The sequence below is a fragment of the Momordica charantia genome, assembly GCF_013281855.1.
Source record: "Momordica charantia cultivar OHB3-1 chromosome 9 unlocalized genomic scaffold, Mcharantia_2.0 BLBB01000009.1, whole genome shotgun sequence".
Lineage (NCBI taxonomy): Eukaryota > Viridiplantae > Streptophyta > Magnoliopsida > Cucurbitales > Cucurbitaceae > Momordica > Momordica charantia.
In genome coordinates, this window is record NW_028275167.1 from 10,219,667 (window position 1) to 10,243,473 (window position 23,807).

A 23,807-nucleotide genomic window follows, 5' to 3' on the forward strand; every position below is an offset into this window, starting at 1 on the left:
ATTGTTGGGCTTTCGCACATGTTAAAAATACCCAACAAATCTCTCCCTTTTCACTATGTGAAAGAAATTACCATCCCAGCAACGGAACGACAAAACTCGAGCTTTTCTCTTGGTAGATTCTTTGTCAACATATCGGATCCATTACGATCAGTATGTATCTTCTCAAGTTCAAACAGTTCATCATTGAGAGCATCTCTCATCTAGTGATACTTCACATTAATATGTTTCGTTCTCGAATAAAATGTTGAATTCTTACCAAGATGAATAGCACTTTGATTATCGCAGAATATCACATATTGTTGTTGCTTGAAGCCGAGTTCCTGTATAAATCGCTTCATCGACAATATCTCCTTGCACGCTTCTGCTGTTGCAATATATTCTGCCTCAGTCGTATAAAGTGCAACACACTTCTTTAGTCTTGACTGCCATGACACTGCACCACCTGCAAATGGAGCAAAAATTTCATCAAAGTCAACATCTTTCTTCTAACTGAACCCTTTGACAACTAGTCTCATTTTTTAACGCGGTCGTGAGGTGTGTTCTTATTTCACTCGATAAACCCACTTATTTTTCAGTGCAGTTTTTCCTTTAGGCAACTTAACAAGATCAAAAGTATGGTTTTCATGCAATGATTTCATTTCATCTTTCATTGCATCAATCCACTCTCTTTTGTGTTCATCTTCCAAGGCCTCCTCATAACTCTCAGGCTCTCCCCCATCAGTCAATAACACAGACTCATCAACTGGATACCGTGTGGAAGAACGTCGATTTCTGGTAGATCTTCTAAGTGAAACCTCTGTAGGAACCTCTACAGGAACTTCTGTTTCTACCGGCTGTTCATGAACATCATCATCTACTTCAACCTGTTCTAGACTCTCTACTGTATCATCAAACTGATCATTCTGAACCTCATTCTCAGTTTATGTAGAAGGTTGTGTCAAAGGAACTAAATCCAAGTCAATCAAATCATCACTGTGCTGAAACTCTGTTTTATCTGTCTTCTCAATATCTTCTATGGTTTGGTCTTCAACAAATACAACATCCCGACTTCTTATGAGCTTCTTCTGTACTGGATCATACATTTTATAACCGAACTCATCTTGGCCATAGCCAAGGAACACACATGGTCTTGTCTTTGCATCAAGCTTCGATCTCTCATCTTTAGGAACATGTACGAAAGCTTTACATCCAAAGACACGCAGGTGATTATAGGATATCTCCTTATCTGACCAAATTCTGTCCGGGACTTTAAAATTCAAAGGAACACATGGCATGAGATTCAAAAACGATCTCGACAATTGTGACTGTGAAAGCAAACATCTCATTCGCTCAACTAGTGTTCTACTCATTCTCTCAGCTAGCCCATTCAACTGAGGAGTCTGAAGAGTTGTCTTTGGATGTCGTATACTATAACTTCTGCAATATTAATCAAAAGGTCCACAATATTCGCCTCCATTATCTGTCCTGATGCACTTCAACTTCTTACCAGTTTCTCTTTCAACAAGGGCATGAAACTGTTTAAACACTTGCAACACTTGATCTTTAGTCTTCAACATATAGACCCAAGTTTTCCTCGAATGATCGTCTATAATTGTGACAAAATATGAGGAACCTCCAACTCTTTTTGTCTTCATAGGACCACATACATCAGAATATACTAAGTCAAGTATATTTGGGTTTCTTGAGTGTTGAAATGCCTTAAAGAAAACTCTAGTTTGTTTCCTAGCTAAGCAATGAGCACATCTTTTCAGAGGTGCATTCTTTATACCAAAAATATGATTTTTCTTGGCTAAAATCATCAATCCCTTCTCACAAATGTGACTGAGTCTCTTATGCCATAATTCAACACTCTTTTCATCATCTACTGTATTTATTGCAGAATCAATAACCATTGCCTGCATCAAATACAATGAGGTACACTTCTCTCCCTTAGCTACAATCATTGAACCTCTAGTAAGCTTTCATTTGCCATTGTAGAAGGTATTGCAGAAACCTTCGTCATCAAGCTTACCTGTGGAAATTAAATTCATGCGAATATCAGGGATATGTTTCACATTCTTCAAAACCAGCGTAGTACCATTCTTGGTCTCCAAGTGCACATCACCAATACCAATGGCTTTTGCTGATCCATCACTACCCATCCTAACACAGCCGAAATCACCAGATGTGTAGGTTGCAAAGAAATCCCTCCTGGATGTAGCATGAATTGACGTGCCACTATCAATCACCCAATTGCTCTGCTGTGTAGCTAGATTAATAACATCACCATCAAATAAGATAAGGAAATCCTCGGTAGTTGCAGCAACTCTCTCTGCGTCATTACCATCATCATTTTCCTTTTCCTTACCTTTATCATTTTTATTTTCTCTCTTCAGTTGTCGACAATACTTCTTTATATGTCATTTCATGCCACAATGATAACACTCAACATTGGATAACCGGCAGCTCTTACTTTTTCTTCTATCTCTACCCTTCTAACCTTTGCTCTTAGTCCTCCCCCTTCTTTCAGTAACAAGAACCTCTGACTGTGATGAAGAGACTTGTGATTCTCTTTATTTAAAACACTGCTTTTCACTATGTCCATACTTATTACTCCATTTTGGGCTGAGTTCGATAACGAAGTTCTGAAAGTCTCCCACGAGTCCAGCAATGTACCAAGGAGCCATAACCCTTGTATCTCATCTTCAAACTTGATTTTCATTCCAGCAAGCTGATTAATGATACCTTGGATTGTATTCAAGTGATCTTATATAGGTGTTTCATCTTGATACTTCAAAGCCATCATTTGCTTTATCAGAAACAATTTATTATTGCCAGTTTTTGGGGTATATAACGACTCAAGCTTGTTCCACATAGTCCGTGCATGTGTTTCTTCTCCAATATGATTTAGAATATTTTCTTCTACCCAATGTCTAATAAAGCCACAAACTTTTCTATGACATATTTCCCTTCACATATAAAACATCTTCCATCTTCCTTTTCCAAACTTGATAATTTGAGTCATTCAAGGTCACCATTCTACTTGTACTAGTTTCCATTGTTCAATATAAGGCCTAATTAATTTTTAACCTTGCTCTGATACCACTTTATTGGGATAAACACTTAAATTTATGGACCAATTATCCCCTCTTCTGTGAACCTAATAGGAAATAGCAAGTAAAAATAATCCAAATAAGCACAGGACACAAGCAATTTTAACCTGGAAAAACCCCCTCAATATGAGGAGTAAAAAACCACTGACCGAAGTCAAAATCTCCACTATAATCAATAATGGGTACACCAAGTTCTCCCTAGTAACAACTAAAGGCATACAATAATAATATCTCGAGACAATAAATCTCGGCAAACAAAGGGAATAAACTGGGGAAGAAAATTAGAAAGATCTCACTTAGAAAGTGGCACCAACTACCCACTGTATCTGACTGTAGGCAGCTCCAAAAGAAATCTCCACCGTCCAGATTAAAGATCCTCGTGTTACGAACACGCTGTCAAAATTTCACCTCAATCAGACCACGGATCGACCTCCGATCGTGCAAAAAAACGTTACTGTACGGAATGAATTTATTTTCCCTTTTTCTTTTCTGTTTTCTCTCCTCGATTTACGTGCATAGACTTTTCCTCTCTCACCTCAATGTGGTTGACCGGCTGCACCTTAATAATATATATATATAAATCCTAAACATAATGGCCCATTTGGATATAAAATTGTTGGGCTTTCACACATGTGAAGAAATAATAGGCAAGTACGACTGAGATGTAGACAAGTGATCAAAAGAGGAAAATTGAGAAGACTTGATATAGCAGTTGGAAAATGGTATTCATTGAAAAGAACATTGCGTGAGATGAATAAATGATGTAAAAATGAAAGATACTTATAATCCTTGTAAATATTACTGTAACCAAGAAAAATACAAGAGGTTAAACGTGGTTGAATTGTATATTTATTGTAAAGATGTAGAGAAGGGCAACATAGGTTACCAAACAGTTTTAGGAAAAAATAATTAGGTTTTAAACCAAACAAAACTTCTATAGGTGAAAGACCATAATGAACTGTACATGGAAGACGATTAATAAGATAAACAAAAGTAGAAAACGCATCATCCCAAAATTCTAAATAAAGAGAAGCATGAGACAATAAGGTGAGGCCAGTGTCAACAATATAACGATGTTCTCGTTCTACAATTCTATTTCGTTGGGATGTATAAGGACAAGACATATGATATTCAATACCTTGAGATTTGTGAAAGGGAAATGAAAGATTTAAGTCAGCCCCGCTATCAATTTGGAGAGGAAGAGTAGAAGTTCCAAATAATTTCTCAATATAAGTTTTAAACAGCAAAAACGCCTTAAAAGCCTCAGATTTAGTTTCGAGGAAAAAGACTCAAAGTATAACGGGAGAATACATCAATAAAGCTAAAGCTAATGTAGAATTTATAGTCATTGCAACACATTTTGAAAGTTGGTCCCTAAACATCATTAATTGAAATAGAGCATTATAAGTGGTGAGACAATCGTAGAAATGATGATTATGACTCTTACCAAAGAACAAGAAGATGATTCACCTTCAGATTTGATGAATCCTGGTGGAATTTGTGCCTTTGGATCAATAAATTTGTATAAGCCATGACACTTAGTAACTTGCAATAGCTACATCAGAAAATTTCTCGTCATTCAATTTTACCATCGAGATCTTGTTCCCAGGATTCATAAGCAAAAAATTCTGATTTGTCTCTAGGATTAAGATGTCGTGAAAGAACTTTGAGTCGTTTGACTTATTGCTCTGATATCATAATAATTTTATGGATAGTAAACTCTACGGTTAAAGAATGAGAGAGAGAATAATGACCACGAAAAGTCTGAATCAATTCTCCTTAATTCTATGTAACTAAAAGATGGGTTTATATATGGAGCTGCCAAATACAATGAAATAAATAACCTCCCTGTAACTGAATTAAAACTAATTCTAATTACACATAAGATAGAACTCTTAACATATATAACATCTCCTTCCTCCTATTCAATCCTCATTATCTTTAACTTCTGATCCCTTGCACCCGGCTAAAAAGAAAATAATAAGTTGATAAAGTTTGTTGATTAATAATATTACATATAGACTTGAATGATATACATATTACAAAAAAGTATATATATTTCATAATAATACAATAAAAATCATTTTAATTGAATGACAATTAAAATTTGATATTTCTTTAGGGGTAAGAAAACACAAATATGACTTTTATTTTAGGTGGAGCTAAATATTTGATTTTTAATATATATAACTGTAATAGGAGTCCAATTTCTATACACGTAAATTTCGCTACTTAATCTTAAGCCAACAAGTAATATCTATGGATAAGAAGGCTGGCTACCACATGATCTATTGATTCTAAAGAAAATGTTATTCACTCAATTACTTGAGATGTTACAGTAACAGACTCAATTATGATCCATTGTTTGCTCAATAATTAAGAAACCACTTAGGTATTAGTAAGGTCAAAGCCACGAATCTACTTACGGCTTGGGAGAAATTTATCAAACCAAGTGATTTTATGTTTGATAAATGGTTTGTTAATTCACATTTGTTTGGAGTTCTTTGTCCTCCACTTGGTGTTTTACATTTGAATTTTCCAACACAACATGTGTTCCCAGCCATAGCATTGTTTAGAATACTTCTTGGACAAGTAGTTTACCATAATTCCTTTCCATTTCACTTGTCCATGGTCATCTACACAATAAGTAATCGAGTTAGATTCTTTCAAAATCCAATTTATCTTATACTTACCTTGCAAGGCGATCTTAAAATCATGAGATGATGGTAGAATTGATGAGTCTTGTTGGCTCCATTGTAGCTTTCATTTGTACTTGTATTTGACCATGTTTAATTTGAAGGGTTGGAATTTCCTGCAAAAATCATATAGGAGAGTACAATCACTAAGATAAAAATGTGAGCTTGAAAATAAGAGTTAGACTTATATGACCAAATATATTAGATCTATCTCATTTCCTCTTATTTCTCTCTATAGCTACTTCCTTTCAACTCCTCTTTTTCTTCTTCCATTCCTTTCAATTCACATTCTTCCACATGATTTTTCATGCATTAATGGTTCAAGAGTAAATTTATTATAAATATGAGAAACTTTGCTATCTAAGAGACTTGGATTAGCATAGTATCACAAAGAATATCCTTTTTAAGTCACAACCCTTAATCTCAACAATAGGCATGATATAACACAATAATAGGGATTTCATACATAATTTTACAATTGTCAAGCTCTCTACTTTCCTTTTCAACCATAGGTATATCATGTAACATCTTGCAATCAAGTAAAACGGAATTAACATGCATATTATCACAAAGTATTTTATCTTCAATTCTATTCGAACTTACCCTGAAGTTCTAAGACATAAATCCCAACAATAGAAGAGAGATAAAAGGAAAAGGAAAGAGAATGAGAAAGAAATATGTCACATCGACCATAAACCAAATTACAAATTCAAGGTTGCAATAGGGAGCCAAACTAGTTTACATGAAATATTCTCTTCGTGTCATGATCACCCCTAACTATTGGGCCTCTTCGCTCATTCTTTATACTTTATCTCAAATATTTTTTTCCCTAAAATGTTTACAAAATATACTTACTCTAATCCTCCCCTCAAACTTAAAATTGTGCATTACCTTTGATGTACAAAATTGATAATGAAATAACAAACCGGATAAATGGGAACGTTGGCACATTTTTACTAGTACAAAATTTTGGCATGGCATTTATATACCATTACGTGTAGAAATGCAGGTACTTCTTGTCTCCTTGGGATGGCGTATTGGGATGGCGTAGCGGTAAGAGGTATGGGATGATTTCCCATGCTCCAAGTTCGGGCCTTGAGTGTTGACACAGTTGTTGTTGTACTTGACACTCAAATTAGTAAGAATATGACCTATAACTCTATATACAAAGAATCAAAATTCCATACCTGCATATGAAAGTGAATCTCTATTGTTCAAGTTAGTAAGAATCCAAAATATAACTATCAAGACGTGGAATTAAAATTGCATACATGTGTACGAAAGTGAATCTGTGTTTATAGATAAAGGATAGTGGAGCCATGTGTGAATCTCTATTTATAGATAAAGAATAGTGGATCCTATGACTCCAACCTGTTAGACCGTTTTTGGAACCGATTAGACAGTTGCATGCAGTTGCATAAGATACGACAGTGTCAACCTTTATCTAGGTCATGAGTGGTCTCCCAAGCTACCATTGCACTTTATGAAGTAGTAAAGAAATGTCACGATAATTTTTCTTCATGGCGCCATGTGAACCTGAAATATTAAATTCAATCATAATATAATTAATTCTTTGATGAGAATTTAAAATACAATATTCCAAATCACCAGTTCTCTCATAAACCATTGGTTAAGAATAATTTTCATAGGTCCAATTTTAAATCTACGGAAAAATACACTTTTTGGTCCAATTTTTCATAGGTGTCTATTTGGTCTTTGAAATTTTAAAATGGACACTTTTGGTCCTGAAGTTTGGAATTGGTGCTTATAAGGTACCTTAAGTTTCAATGAACATTTTTAATCTCTTAAGTTTGAAGAATGGTTCTAAATGGTCCCTCACCTATACATGGCAGTTAAATTGATGATTGTATTTTATTTATTTGAAAAAATATATTAATTTATTTTTTTCTTTTACTAGACATTTTTTTAATAATTATGCGTCTAATGAACCATTAGATTGTTGAATTGATACATGGCAGTTAAATTGATGATTGTATTTTATTTATTTGAAAAAATATATTAATTTATTTTTTTCTTTTACTAGACATTTTTTTAATAATTATGCGTCTAATGAACCATTAGATTGTTGAATAGATACAACGTACAACAATCTTGTTTAATTAAGATCCCTTTGAACTAATAAGTTCTTGAGTTTTCCTTTGAGGACAAGGAGACTTGAACCAGGCACGCAATGGGGGGTTTGCATGCTCTTGACCGCTGGGGAAGCTGACAGTTTTAAAGCATCTTAGACAAATATCTATTAAAATAATATTGTCTGTAGGTGAGGGCGGGCTCGAACCCCCTCTAGGCCCAACCTACATCCGCCCCTGCCGCCAACCTCCAATGACCTTCGTCGGCCACGAAGAGGGAACGATGACTAGAGGTGAAACGAAGGAGAGAGTGAGAGATGTAATTTCAACCTCTCTTCTCTGATCTCCTTGCTTCTTCTTCTCCTTCTCTGCAACTTCTTTTCCTTCTCCCTCTCTAATGGAGCTCCTCCCAATGATTAATCCTAATAATTATATTCCATCCTCCACGTGGATTTTCCTTCAATTTTACTGCCCCTTCCCTTCTTCTCAATTCCTTCCTCACACCATTTCAATTTTCCAATTCTTTTTCCGACATTTCGAATTTCAAATTGTTTTAAAGGGTTTATGGAAAATTTAATGAAAATGGGCATTTCCTGGTGAGTGGAAAATTAGAACAACAATAGCAGTTTGAAATTAAAATTGGAGGGTTTTCCTTTTGCTTTTGGGTGTATTGAAAGAAACTTAAAATTTCCAACTTCAACCGACAAAAGTAAATTAATTACCAAATTCGTTTTTCTTGCCTGCAATTTTAAACAAAAAAATTGGCATAAATGAAAGGAGGCAATCTTTGCAACTGTATTTTCTCAAAAAAAAAAAAAAAAAAAAAAAAAAACTGAAAAAACTCTAATTTTAGCTTAACGTATTATAAATTGAAACCGAGCTCACTTTTCCAACCCTTTCTTGTAGGTTCTGAAGCTTAGATTTCCTATTTCCCTTCTCAATTCCTTAGCCAGAACTTAGATAAAAAGGTTTGTTCTCAACCGCAACTAAAATTTGAAAAAAGAACTGAAAAATTCTTCGATGGTTTTTCTTGTTGTAGCTTGGTCTGGTGTAGGACCACTCTAAAACGAGGGGAGCTTTCCCTCTCCGTTCCAGATCTGGAATGAGGGAAAGCTCCACCTCTCGCCATTGTTTTCTCATTGTGGCCAGCGAAGCTCGCTGGAGTTAGGCCGGGACGACGGTGGCGGTGGCGGTGGCGGGCGGGATTGACACTGTGGGCGGCGGTCATGGTGAGCTTCATCGGAGGTGGGGAAGAAGAAGAAGTCAGAGTGAAAGGATGGAGATACGATTAAAAAAAATCCAGTCATCAAAAGAAAAAATATATTTTTTCAAATAAATAAAATACAGTAAGCAATTTAACTGTCATGTTATTTAAACATTAGTTAACTAACGGTCAAAGTATAGTTGAGGGACCCTTTAGAACCATTCTTAAAACTTAAAAGGACTAAAAATGTTTATTTTGAAACTCAGGAGACTTAATAAGCACAAATTCCAAACTTCAGGAAACAAAAGTGTCTATTTTGAAACTTCAAGGACCAAATAGACACCTACTCCAAACTTCAGGGATCAAATGTGTATTTTTCCCTTAAATCTATTATACATCTATTCTCACCAATAATTCTAATATATTCGTGCCAAAATTTTAAATGTTGATGTTAATAAAAATGTTGGAGTCTCAATTTTATTAAAATGTTAGTGAAAATATCAATATAAATTTCAATTGATGTTTATTGAAAGGTTATAAAAATAAACATTTTGTAAAAAATATTTAAATTAACAAATAAGCCTTTCAACATTTTTAAATAGGTTGGACATGAATGATATTAATATGATGGCTATATTAGTAATATTTTGTTGATATTTTTCATATTTTGTCATTCTTTTTTGTAATACTATAGAAATGTCGATTTACCCTGCATGTTAATATCGAATTCATGGACACATAGAAATTTCGGCACGTTGATGAAAATTTAATATCCTAACTCTGGCCAACTTGAACTTGACTTAATTGGTTAAGTAGCTATCTCCGATAAAAAGTCGTCAATTCGAATCTCACCCTATCTTTTATATTAAAAAAATACTCTAACGTATCCTAATGTACTATTTCATAATAAATATTTTTCCCCACAATTTCATGATTCTCATTAATGGCTTCTCCATGATAAATTTTTCTCGCTCTCATTAAGCATACAACTACCTCCTTATTTTACAGTTTTTCCCATAAACCCATCACCGCTTCCATGATTTCTCCCCATACCTTTTAATTTTTTCTCTCTTCAAATTAAAATTATTTGTTGTAATATTATATGTTTGATCATATTTATTCATTATTGTTTAAGCTTGGGAAAACCATTTTAAAACCATGGTTAAGAACCCATTTGGTAATGATTTTAGTTCTTGATTTTTGTTTTCTGTTTTTAAAAAACAAAAACCATATATGTTTGATAACTATTTTTTATGTTTTTATTTTAAAAAAAGAAAAATAAAAAACAAAAACCATATATGTTTGATAACTATTTTTTGTGTTTTTATTTTAAAAAAGGAAAAATCAAAAATCAAAACATGTTTCGTGAGTGATGGACCCAGAAATTTTGTTGAGGGGCGAGTAAGTAATTCCAAAGAATTCATAAAACTTGCAAGATTCTTTTTGTAAATATGCTCTACTAACTTAGTGCTGAATATTACTAATAACAATTTTAGCTTTTAGATCAAGGTAGGTCAATAAAATTTCTAAATTTATTATGTAAAATATCTATAAGAACTATTATTACTTTTAATCACCTTATCGATTTTTTTATAGTATCTCTTAATTTAGATTTCAAATTAAATCTACAAGAATATTAATAAAAATGAAATGAAAAATTAAAAGATAAAATAAGAATTATTCTCCAAATACTAAAATTAGTTTAGTTTCATAGTATAAGAATTAAGAGTTCAAAATTCCAAGATTTCACTGACTATTACTTTTAAAATAACTTCGAATAGTTAAACTCATAGTATATAAAATGTGAACTTAATAAAAATATACCATAGAAAATTAATTTCCAAATCGTTGACTTTTTTAGATTATACAAAATTGAAATTTAAACTTATATAAAATCAGAACATTAAATATCAATCTATGAATTTATAAGAAGAAATATTATAATAATAACGTATAAATTAAAAACAAAAAGAAGTCTTGAATTGCTAGCAATAATTAGACCATAAATGTTCTAACTTCAATGTATATTTTTTCTAAGTTTGACATATTTAATTGTCTAAAAAATTTTGTAATTTCCCATTTTATGTTCATTTTTTAAAATTGAATTAATTGACAATTTTTTTTGTCTTCAAAAATAGAATTGATGAAAAAAAATTTCTTTAAAAAAAAGGAAAACGAATTACATTAAAAGGCAAAACAAAATATGAATGTTGAGATGGAGTTTTGAACACGGGTTCAGGGGAAGGAGAAAGCTCGAACCAGAAGATAAGGGAGGCTTGAACCACTGGAACAATGATGAATGTCTTAAGAGTTAATGCATTTGTATATATTAATATACATTATTAAAAGTTCAGGGGCTCAACCCTTCGTATATCCGCCCGTGTTTGGTAACCATTTTTTATACGGGTTTACTCTTTGATCCTGCGGGAAAAAATATATATATATATAATAATAAAATTAATAATAATAATAATAAAAAGAAAAAGAAATAATAATAATAAAAGTGGTTGAATCTCAATCTTTGGCATTTATATGAGATGCCAAGATTAAGTTACTATATTAATTTCTTTTTATAAGTTGAATTTTCATATCTCAATCGAATCCCAGTCTTTGGCATTTATGAGATGTGTATATATATAATCTTTGATATTTATATAGTTTATATAACCCTCAAGCGGCCACAATTGACATACGATCAATATTACTTATTATATATAAGTCATTATATTTATTTATTTTATACGTTGAATTTTCATATCGCAATGAAATCCTAATCTTAATATTAATATTTATGAGGTGTGTATATATAATCTTTAAGATTTAAATAGTTTATATAAATCTCAAAGCCCCCATACTTATATAATATCAATAATTAAATAAATAAACATAAATATATTATATTTTAAGGATCCCATATTGAAAAGAAAAGTGACATTACCATGGTTTATAATAGACATGACTATTTCTCTCATTGTCAATTAGTTTTGAGATGGAATCCATGAATATTGGTATTATATTTCCTAAAATAAAGGATCATAACAAAGTTCAAATATTTATAAACCAATCTGAGTATAGTTGAGTGGCAATAGCTATCTAACTCCTTATAAGGTCGCAACCGTCAAATTTTTGGACCAATTATCGTTGAGCTATGCTCATGTTGACAAAGATATTTATAGTTTTTTTTTAGAAAAATATATATATTTATAGTATTACTTATATGTATTTTTAAAAATATAAATTCATAGTCAACTAAATATTACAATATTACAAAACTTGTAACTTAGGGTAGAAATGCTTTTCCAACTAAGATATAAAAATATTATTAAAGTTCAACTTTGTAATGCAACTGACCGTTTTTGTTTGAATGATTTGAAAAGAAAAAATTGAAATAGTTACTTGTTGGATGTGTTACATTAATAAAAACGCATTTTAAATAACCATAAACATTTAAAAGGCGTTTTAAATAAAGTTGACATTTTAAATAAAGTTTTACCACAACTTTTAATTTCTTAGAACTAGTCTATAATGGATTTATTATGAAATCTTGGGTAGGTTTAGTTCATCCTTTGAAATTTAAATTATTATTTTCAAATATGAACATATCACTCAGATGCTACTTGATATGTGAAATTTAATTTACTCATCAACAAAATTTATTTTTTCTAGGGGCATGCTCACGTGTCCAAGTATGTTAGCAAGACAACAATTCTATGACACATCAACTTCCAATTAAAAATATTTTAATAGATTTTTATACAAAATGACTTAATTCATAATTTTAATAAATTGAGGATAATTAGACATTTTTAAGGATTAATGACAGATTGAGAAAATTTTAGAAAAATTCAGATGATATAATTTGACAAGTATTGCATATAGTTGTTTATTATTGCATGAGTAGTATATTACTTTACTTTACTTATAAAATCACTACAACAATTACAACCTTCAATGTCAGTTGGTATTTTACAGATAATGATGGTTTTAAAAAGCGGATCTACAATGTCAGTTATAAAAAAGCGGATGTTTAATATTAGTTTAGAACCGACATCAATTATGGAAATACAATGTCAGTTTCAAAGCGACATCGAATGTCAAAAAAATAAAAAAATAAAAAATATTAAGGAGTTAAGGTACAATGTCGGTTGAAAACGACATCAAATATTAAAAAAAATTAATTTAACTAAAAAATAATTGTACTCTATAATGTCAGACTTTTAACATCGATTCTTAACTTTCATTGAATATTTGGATACAATATCATTTGAAAAGTGATATCAAATGTCACTCCGCGTTTTTCAGATTAGATTAATCTCAATTCTTGAGATTTTCGTCTTGAATTTTTTTTTCTTTACTTTGTTGTGTTGTTTTTATTATTTTATTTGCTTAGGCTTTTGCTTTTAGGTAATTTGATAGATGTTGTTTTATTTTATTTATTTAGGAGATATTTTAAAACTTTAATTTGGTGCGGGCGTGGAAGACTGGATTTGATGCCAGGCGGATGGAGGGCTGGTTGTCACACCAAAGTGTTGAGACGATAGAGAGAAAGATGTGAAGATCCTTACATAGTTGGCAAAACCATGACAACTCTCAGTAGCGGTGGCAGCCAATGCACGAAATTCAACTTCAGTAGAAGAGCAAGAAACAATAGCTTGTTTCTTTGCCGACCAGGAGATAAGATTAGACCCCAAAAATATGACATATCTAGTGGTGGAGTGACGATCAGAAATATCACCAGCCCAATCAGAGTCAGAGAAGACCTGAAATGAAAGAGAGCTAGGCAAAAATTGGATGCCTTGATTAGTGGTATCTTTGACATATCGGAGAATGTGTTTGGCTGCAGTAAGATCACTACTAGTTGGATGGTGCATCTGCTGGCAAACTTTATTCACCAGAAAACAAATGTCTGGACGAGAGAATGTAAGGTATTGAAGAGCACGACCATTTGTCGATACAACTGGGCATCAATAATAGAGCATGACACAGGTGTAGCAAAAGAAGAAACATTGAGAGCACCAGGAGTGAAACATGGTTTGGCGTCAGCCAAGCCAAAACAAACTAGGAGGTCACGAGCATATTTAGATTGTGTAACTAGAATGTCATTGTTTGGGCGGTCAATCTCGAGACCAAGGAAGTATTTGAGGCTACCAAGGTCAGTCATGTTAAACCTGGTTTGAAGTTTGGAGATGAAGTGGGTGACAAAAGCAGCATCATTACCGGTGAGAATGATGTCATCCACGTAGAGGTGCAGATAGGTGATAGATCTACCAATACAACGAACAAACAGAGATGAGTCAGCATAAGATGGTGTAAAATCAAATGTAGTAATGATGTGCAACCAGGCACGATGGGCCAGTTTTAGGCCATAAAAAGTTTGCACATATAATGAGGAAATGTTGAATCGATGAAGCCTTGTGGTTGAGTCATATAGACCTCCTCAGTGAGATTGCCATGGAGGAATGCATTTTTTATAAAAAGTTGTCGTAGAGGCCAGCTAAAGGTACTGGAGAGAGCCAAAATAAGACTAACAGTCGATTTCTTGACAATTGGGCTAAATGTTTCGCCATAATCGAGGTCATGTTCCTGGTGAAAGCCTTTGGTCACTAAGCGTGCTTTATAGCGCGCAATAGATCCATCAAGATGGCATTTAATGCGATACAACCATTTGCAACCAATGATATTCTTTCTGGGAGGTAAAGAAACCAGGGATCAAGTACCTTGGTAGGATAGAAAATTCATTAGTCATGGCCTCTTGCCATTCAAAAAATTTGGCTGCTGCAGTAAATGAATTAGGTTGACTATCCAAGTTGGAAGTGGTAGATAAATAGCACATCTTAATTTTAGAGATATCAGACTTGGAATGTGTCTGCATCGAATGAGTATTAGAGACTGCTGGCATCGTGGGAGGAACAGGTGACGAAGGGTGCGGATCAGTTGGCAAAGAAGAGATAAGAATTGGAAAGGATATCTTATCAGTTGGAATGATGGAAGAAAAGTCCGGCAAGGGAATGGTAGGGGAATAACTTAACTGTAGAGGAATGTGGATTGTAGTAGGGTGTTGGTGACATTGAAGATAGGGGAACAAGTGGTCGTCTGTATGGGTAGGGCAGTGGGAAAGCTCGTGGGTGAATCATGCATGACTAGTTGCTGGTCAAAGATCGAGGGGTTAGAAGGAAAAGGTTGGATTGGTGATGGTGTTGGAGGAATAAGGATGTGAGGGAGAGAAAAGGTATGGGTTGAGGAACTTTGGAGGTCTGAGGGGAAGATTGTTTGGCAAAGGGGAAGCAGGTTTCGTCAAAAATTACATGACGGGCCACAAAGAATTTGTCGGAACACGGGTCAAAGCAAATGTATCCTTTTGTCCCGAGAGGGTATCCAAGGAAAACACATCGACTTGTGCGAGAGTGTAACTTATTTTTTGAATAGGGACGAAGTAAGGGATAACAAGCACAATCAAATACTTTGAGGTGTTTATAATCAATTGGAGAAGAGAAGAGACGTTCAAAGGGGGAAACATTATCGAGGGAAGGAGATGGAAGACGATTAGTGAGAAATACAGTAGTGGCAAAGGCATGATACCAAAAATGTAAGGGCACAGAAGAACGAGAAAGAAGTGACAATGCAATTTCTATAATGTGTTTATGTTTGCATTCAACAATACCATTTTGTTCTAGGGTATAACGGCAAGAAGCATGATGAATGCCATGTGAATCAAGTAAGGAATGCATAGAAGATTTGATAAACTCACCACCACTGTCACGTCGAAATATTTTCATGTGAGAGTTCAACAAGTTTTCAACATAGGTTTAAATTTAGAAAAGACAGAGAAAACGTCAGATTTTTTAACCAAGGGAAAATCCAAGTATAGCGAGAATAGTCATCAACAAATGACACATGGTATTTAAATCCATTAAAAGATACTTTGGGGGAAGGACCCCAGACATCACTGTGAACTATATTAAGAGGGGTCACAGATATACTATGTGATCAATGAAAATGTAGTTTTCACATTTTTCCAGACAAACAATGTTAACAAACACAATTAAAAGACTGAGAAAAGGAGATGCAGGAATTCTTTCGTAACAACTCAAGAATTGATTTATTTGGGTGGCCTAACCTATCATGCCATAGATGAGAATCAAGGCCGTGAAGATGTGCCTTGTATCCTGAGGAAGACGAAGAGGGAGTTGACGGTGTAGTGTACTGGATGGGGTAGAGACCATTTTGACTAGACCTTTGAAATAGGATTGTTCCCGAGCGTCGATCCTGGATGGAGAAAAAGTCAGAGGCGATGAGAAAAGTGCAATTATTATCGCGACATAATTGATTGACTGAAAGTAAGTTTGGATCTAATGTTGGGAACAAAGAAAAGATTATGAAGAGTAAAATAGGAAGATGGGATAGTAAGAGTGCCAGAACCTGTGTGAGTGATGGACAAGGCTTGACCACTACCAACAATCACCTATTCCTCGCCATTATACTCATTTGAGACGGATAAAGTTTGCAAAATCAGAGGTCAGATGAGCATTGCAACCAGTGTCAGATAGCCAATAGGAACATTTTCCAGCATTCATAGAGGTGGAGGCAACAAAGGCAGTAAGTTGGGCTGGCGGGTAGCGACCTTGGAAGGTATGGTTCATTCGATTGTAACAGTCTAATGCATTATGCCCAAACTTTCCAGAAATCTGACAGTGTACCTTGTTAGACTGTGGAACCTCAGATGGAGAAGGTGTTGAGGGACCCTAAGAAGCTGGCGTTGTTGCCGAGAATGAGGACTGAGACCGAGGTGGAAATGGTGAAAAACTACATCTACCTCCACGGGTGTTCCGACCACGAGTAGGATGGCGACCTCGTCCACGAGAATGATGAGACAGTGGGCGATAATTGGCCATCATGGCAGTGGATTGGAATATGGACTCTACACCTTTGGCTTGAGAAAAGATTGCAGCTTCTTTTGTTTTAAGAAGAACATGAAGTTCTTCCACACGAACAGGACTGGACCATACCCAAAACTAGGTACGAAAATCATTGTATTCATGAGGCAAGCCATTCAAAGTGTAGATTAGGATGTCCTCCTCGTCGATATGGACAGAGATAGTAGATAACTTGTCCTGAATAGTTTTGATTCGCTGAACATAATCATCGATGGACTCTATCCCCTTTTTCTGAATTTTCTGCAATTCCGATTTCAAATCAATTATATTAGTATGAGTAAAAGATGAGTAACGATGTTCAAGAGATTCCCAAACCTGTTTCTAGCTAGTGCAACCAACAACAAGAGATAGGGCGGACTGGGACAACATAGAATTGATTAGAGTTCGCAATACATGATCCTAGGAGTGCCACAAGGCATATTTGGGATGGAGCTTTGTTGTCTCGCCTTGTTGAATATGTTGATCGGGGCAAATACATGAGCCGTCAATGTAACCAAAGAGATTGTGTGCCTTCAAGATGGAGTCGAGTTAAAGATAATAGCAAAGAGTAGTTGTTGGAGTCAAGTCAGACAGAAACAAGAGTACAAATATTTGAGAGTAGGAATAGCGGTGAAGGAGAGAATTGACGATCGAGGGTGAAAGATGTGGGAAATTGGTTGATTTCTGTGTGGAATTTGAAAGAAGTATTTGTATCGGTCATTGTGTAATTCGCTACGTGGGAAAGAGAATTGGGATAATTAAGAATTGAATGAGAAAGAGAAAAATAAAAAATAAAAAATAAAATAGAAGGTGGGTTATGCCAAAATGTATGTGGGAGAGGGGAAGAAAAAAAAATTCATGTGGGAATTGAGTAAAAGATGATGTGGGAATGAGGCCAAAAATGGAAAAGGGGTGAAATGTGGGTGGGGTAATTAAAACTGAAATTTAGAAGGGAGAAAAAAATAATAAAATTTGGCAAGTTTGGAATAGGGTCGACGCGGCGACTGTGTTACCAAGATCGAAGGAAGAAGACGTATGTCGAAAGCTCAGATACTATGAGCCCCTGATTTATTCATTCGTCTTAGGAGGAATCAACAAAGGACTGATGATGTGGGTTCGAACACAGGACCTCTTGTTCTGATATCATGTTAAAGATAAATAAACCACCACTCAACCCAAAAACTTAAGCAAGATAGATTGGATAAATTTAATTCATTTATATATATTCCCAACAAAATCATATAAAAATAAAGTTGAGCGAATAGCTCTTGAGAAGATCTTGCACACATATCATCAATATATCTTTTGTTATATATATTTGATCAGTTGAACCTAATTCAAGTCTCCGTGATTAGTCAACAATGTTAAGGATCTCACATTGATAAAAGAAATTACATTACATAGGTTTATAATAGACATAGACTATTCCTCTTATTGCCAATTGGTTTTGAGATAGAACCCTATAAATATTGATAAACAACTATATTTAAATGTACTAAAAAAAACTATATTTAAATACTATTTTAGTTCCTATATTCTTAATTTTGTTTATTTTAATCCTAGTTGTACTTTCAAAATTTTTATTTTGGTCCTGGTACTTTTGAGTTTTGTCAATTTTAGTCCCTAGACTTTCAAAATATCTGTTTTCATATATATTTTTTGAAAGCTACTTTTTTAAACATTCATTTACATTTTTATCTGTTTTAATTTTTGTTACAATTCCGATATGAAACTAAACTCAATAAAATTAGAATTCATGTTAAACTTTTACAAACAAAGACCAAAATTGATACTTTTAAAAGTATAACAAATGTTTTGAAAGCGAATAATGATTAAAATGAACAAAAAATCAAAATACATGGACAAAAAATGAATGTTTTAAAAGAATAATAACCAAAATGTACTAAAGCTAAAAACACATCGACCAAATAATATTTAAACCCAACAAATATTATAATTAGGTACATTTTATATTTGATGAAGTTAAATATTTATAATAATTAGAGAATAATTTAAAAAATTCATAGTCATAACAATGATTTGAAATATTCGTAGTATGAATATGATATAAATATTAATAATTTATATATGATTTTATTTTTTAAATCCGAGCATAGCTCAACTGATTAAGGCAACTATTTCCTACTAAAAGATTGTGAGTTTGAATGCCTCGCTCCACACGTTGTCATAGTAATTTATTTTTTTAAGAAAATTATCAATTGGTTTCCATAAGGTCTTTTTGTTAGTTTTTTTTTTTTTTGAAATATTTATCAGGGTCGATATTTCTATGGATGTATAAGGTTCAACATTGTTTGGTTGATGATAGAACCTAGTTTTGTGAACACTAAATGTTCAAGGACGATTTCAACCCAAATAATCTTTAAATACAAGTTTTTCTTCCAAATGACTAAAATAATTTTTACGGAAAACCTTGACTAAAATATAAAAAATGAAAGTTGAAAGATTCTATCATTATTAAGTCGACTTAAACTTAGTTCAACGGGTTAATATATCAATTTCTAATCAAAAGATTATAAGTTGGAATTTCATCTGTATTTTATTTTATTGTGTTTACAAAATAAAAATAAAATTAAAAAGAATAAAACAAAAGAACTAGAAATAATAATTAAAGGAAATTCATAAATCTCTCCTGTGAAGACAAGCCATAGACGCCACCCTTCCTCCTCATACGTTTCCGACAGTTACCCAAAATTGAATAGTGTAATATTGAAGCTTTGGATAATTCTTTATTCTTAATTATTCAAAGCCCATAACCACAATAATTGCAAGAGAAACAAACAAATCTTTAAATTTTTAGAATAAATAGGGGCTGAGAGGAACACCATTCTCACCAAGCTTTTAAATTCGGTAGGTTCGAATTTGAAACCACGAGAGGAGACATGAAAACGTCGAGGAGAGAAATCGTGTTCATGTTTGTCTTAGCAATAACCATCTTTCTCCCCATTGTAAAATCACAAACTTTTGATGACTTCTGGTTCGTTCAACAATGGCCACCCGCTGTTTGTAGTTTCCAACAAGGACGATGTGTCGGACAAGGGCTACGAACCTTCACAATCCATGGCGTGTGGCCGCAAAAGGGAGGCACCTCTGTTGTTAATTGCCCTGGCACTCCCTTCGATTTCACGAAGGTAAAACTCAAACACCAAAATTCTCAAATTTCACTAATTTGCCGTAATTTAAAAAAGCATATATCATACTTAGAGGGTCTATCTAAGAATGATTTGGATATCGCTAAAATCACTATTATTTGAAGATAACATAATTCACAATAATTCTTAAGGGATTTTAAAAAAATACAAAATCACTTTTAAGGGTATAGGTTGGGATGCTAAGGTGATTCCCGTCGCTTTAAAATTTGATTTTTTTTTCTCATTTCTAAAATTCTTGCACTGTCTAACTTTATTCTATCTTTAATTTTTGTTATTCTCTATAATTTTTTTCTCCAAAATTTTGGTAATATCTTTCTAAATTTTTGGTTTTCATCTCTTTTCTAAATTTATCTTCGTGTCTAAAATTTTTGTCTCTTCCCCTCTAAAATTTCCCTCTCTAAGATTTTTGTTCCCCTCTCACTTTTCTCTCTCTAAAAACTTTAGTCAAAATTCTCTCTAACATTCTTTTAATTATATAAAAATCTCTTGAAAAAGTGTATAATGAAAGCTTAGGATAACTATATAAAAATCTTTTTTTTTCCGCTAAAATCACTCATTTTAAAATCATTTTCAAACAAACCTTAAAGATTTCCTAGTTTTTCTCTAATTTGCATCTATTGCTCTCTTTGTTTCCCGTAAATTTTGAGAGATTTTAAATCTACATGAGTTTTAAATTAATTATGTTGTCTTTTTTTATGGCCAGAATTAGAGTGGTTTGAAATATGAATCTTGTCTTATTTTGAAAAAAAATTACAAACATAAAGGGTAGGAATTCACACGTTTTCATATAATTTTAACTCAAATTAACAGGATCATATTTGCAGCATAATTCAACGGTAATTAACATATATATATGTAATAAAGATGTTTTAAGTTCAATTCCCTCTATATGTTGTACTAAAAAAATATATGGTCATACTTTTAATATTTTTTTAATAAATCGAGATGATGTGATTTAAACCTATAGTTAGAATCCACATAACATGGAATTCACGTGATCTTTGATATGGCAAAAATCACTAATTTTACATTAGTTTGAAAAAAATATCTTAAAATGAAATTCTGTTATTTAAACGACACTTTTTAAACTTTATTTTCAAAAGTATCTTATTTTTATAATTTTTATAATGACACTATTTTTAACTTTGCCCGATCTAAACTTTTTATTTTATTTTATTTTTCAGCGACAACTTCTTAAAATCTTTCTAAATCAAAACAAAATTTAAAATTTAAAGTCATTTCAAGTACTTGAGAGATTTAAATTTAAAATTTAAAGTTTAAAGTCATATATCTATGTGTAAAATTTAATTTTTTTTATGTATGTATGTGTATATATTATATTTATAAAATTAAAATGTATAATTTTGAGTTTCCACTAAATTGATATACGACTTTAGCACCAAATAATATTAGATTTTAAGGATAGAATATTGTTTTTGTTTCAGATTTCAAGTTTAGAAACTGATTTGAATAGAGTATGGCCGAACGTTATAACGGGAGACAACAAATTTTTCTGGTCACATGAGTGGAACAAGCATGGGGTTTGCTCAGAGAGTAAATTCAACATGAAAGCGTACTTCCAAATGGCTATTAATATGAGAAATAGTATCGATCTTATGAATGCCCTCAAAGTTGGTGGGTTAGCACCAAACGGGCTCAGCAAGTCAAAGCAAAGAGTACAGAGTGCACTACGAACACACTTTGGGAAGGAACCTGTTCTTCGCTGTAGAGGAACTGGCAGCAACATCCGATTGATAGAGATTGTGATGTGTTTTGACGATGATGGTGTCACTCTTATCAACTGTAATCCTGTCAGTTCCAACTGTGCTAATAGCTTTATATTTTGAAAACGCTCTAATCTCATGTGATAATAATGTTTATTTATTTTCTAAATAAACTTGGTGCTACTGTTCACCATGGTGGTTTGTGTACCATTCTAAAGTTGTTTTTATTTTAAAGACATGAATATCTATAATATTTGGAAGTTAAACGTTTTCAGTTTAATTGTTGTTGTATTTGCTTTTTACAAGTTTTGTCAACAAATTTATTTATATTGTGAGGGTGAAATTCAAACTTTTAAAACTATAGGGACAAAATTGAAACTAAGCTCAAACTATTCTGATCAATTTGATACATAGATTAATCAATAACTTGTATGATATTCGAGTAGAGAGGAACTGACACTGACACTACATCTGAATTAGAGTAGTCTTAAGATCATGCAAATATGGTTAAGAAAGGTGTACCATTCCTTTTCTAACTTGGAGGCAATCTTAAATTGAATAAGCTCAGTTTTTAGGGATAATATTCACTCTTGAAAGCAACTCAAGTCAAGAAGGTGATCGAACTAGATCGCAGAGGATCCTAATCCGAATAGTGGCATTACAAATTGTTGTTAGTTAACGTTTGATATTAATAATTAGTTAAGATTAAAATTAATTATTATAATGTCGATCTGAATCTAGTTTAGTGAATAAGACATTTATTACCTTTTTTTTTTTAATTGAAGTTTATGTCCAGTAAAAAAAAATGATGTTTAATCGCAACCTATCCTATTGCCATTTTTATTATCATTTATATTGATTGTGCTATTATGAGTTGAACAATGGGGATTATAAATATTCAAAATTTAGCTTCTCCTTTCTTTCAAAAAACATAAATCATCCATTCAAACTTCACAAGAAACTTGACTAGTTGCAGTCTAGACTTTGGTGTGGGCTCATTAGAAACTCAATTAGTACTACTTAGGAGAAAAAATAATGAAGCAATATGAATGATAAAAGTTCATGAGAAAATAAGCCACTTAGGAGGTAATTTGAGAAAACAATTTACCTACTAAAAAAAATATATTTTAGAAAAATTTAAAATCATTCTTTTTCAAAATCACTTCTTCTACCATCACCTTCAAATACACTCTATTTTTGATGTATTTTAATAATAAAATATTTTCCTCCATAATTTCATGATTCACATTAATGGCTTTTCCAGGTAAATTTCTCTCTCCTCGTTAACACTCATTCTACCATACAACTAACTCCTTATTTTATAATTTTTCCCATAATCCCATCATCGCTCCCAAGATTTCTCGCCATTTTTTTAATTACTTTTTTCTCACTTCAAATTAAAATATTATTTGTAGTAATATTATATGTTTATCATCATTTATTGATCGTAAATATTATGTTTATTATTATTTTTTAAAAATAGTAACATTAAGGGACAAAGCGAGCATAACTCAACGATAATTATCATATATCTCAAACTAAAAGGTTGTGAGTTCAATCCCTCTCCCTCTCTTTTCTTTTTCTTTTTCTCCCACTTTCCTTCTCCTTACTCCTACCATCCTTTTTTCTTTCCATCTTCTTGTAGCTCTCCTCTCTCCCGTGGAATACTAGAATAAAACTTCGGATTTTTTTTTAATATAAATCGGTCGGTCGGATCGGTTTTTCGACTTTCTCTCTTGCCACCCCCTTCCTTGATCCCTCCCCCAATGAGAGCAAGTGACAGAAGCACCGTACCACAGCGGTAACCTGGAGGAGAAAGAGGAATGGAAAGGGAAAAATCTGTGATTTTTTCCCTTTTTTGTCCTTTAGTTTCTGGAGGAATGGAGTCATTGCTTGGTCGGAGTTGTGTCCTATATTG

The 23,807-nt window shown here is 32.9% G+C and overlaps 1 protein-coding gene across 1 annotated transcript; it reads left to right on the plus strand.

Annotated features, from left to right (window-relative positions):
- The first annotated feature begins 19,838 nt into the window (after positions 1-19,838).
- On the plus strand, positions 19,839-22,169 carry LOC111022224 (ribonuclease MC-like). Its single transcript, XM_022299399.2, has 2 exons — positions 19,839-20,144; positions 21,611-22,169. The coding sequence occupies exons 1-2, from the start codon at positions 19,896-19,898 to the stop codon at positions 22,010-22,012; spliced, it is 651 nt and encodes a 216-aa protein (XP_022155091.1). The 5' UTR covers positions 19,839-19,895; the 3' UTR covers positions 22,013-22,169.
- The last annotated feature ends 1,638 nt before the right edge of the window (positions 22,170-23,807 follow it).

Excerpts from the sequence above, each read along its gene's own strand:
- LOC111022224 (XM_022299399.2), top strand. The coding sequence starts at position 19,896 with ATGAAAACGTCGAGGAGAGAAATCGTGTTCATGTTTGTCTTAGCAATA. Across the intron at positions 20,145-21,610 it reads CTCCCTTCGATTTCACGAAG|ATTTCAAGTTTAGAAACTGA; the intron begins GTAAAACTCAAA and ends TTTTTGTTTCAG.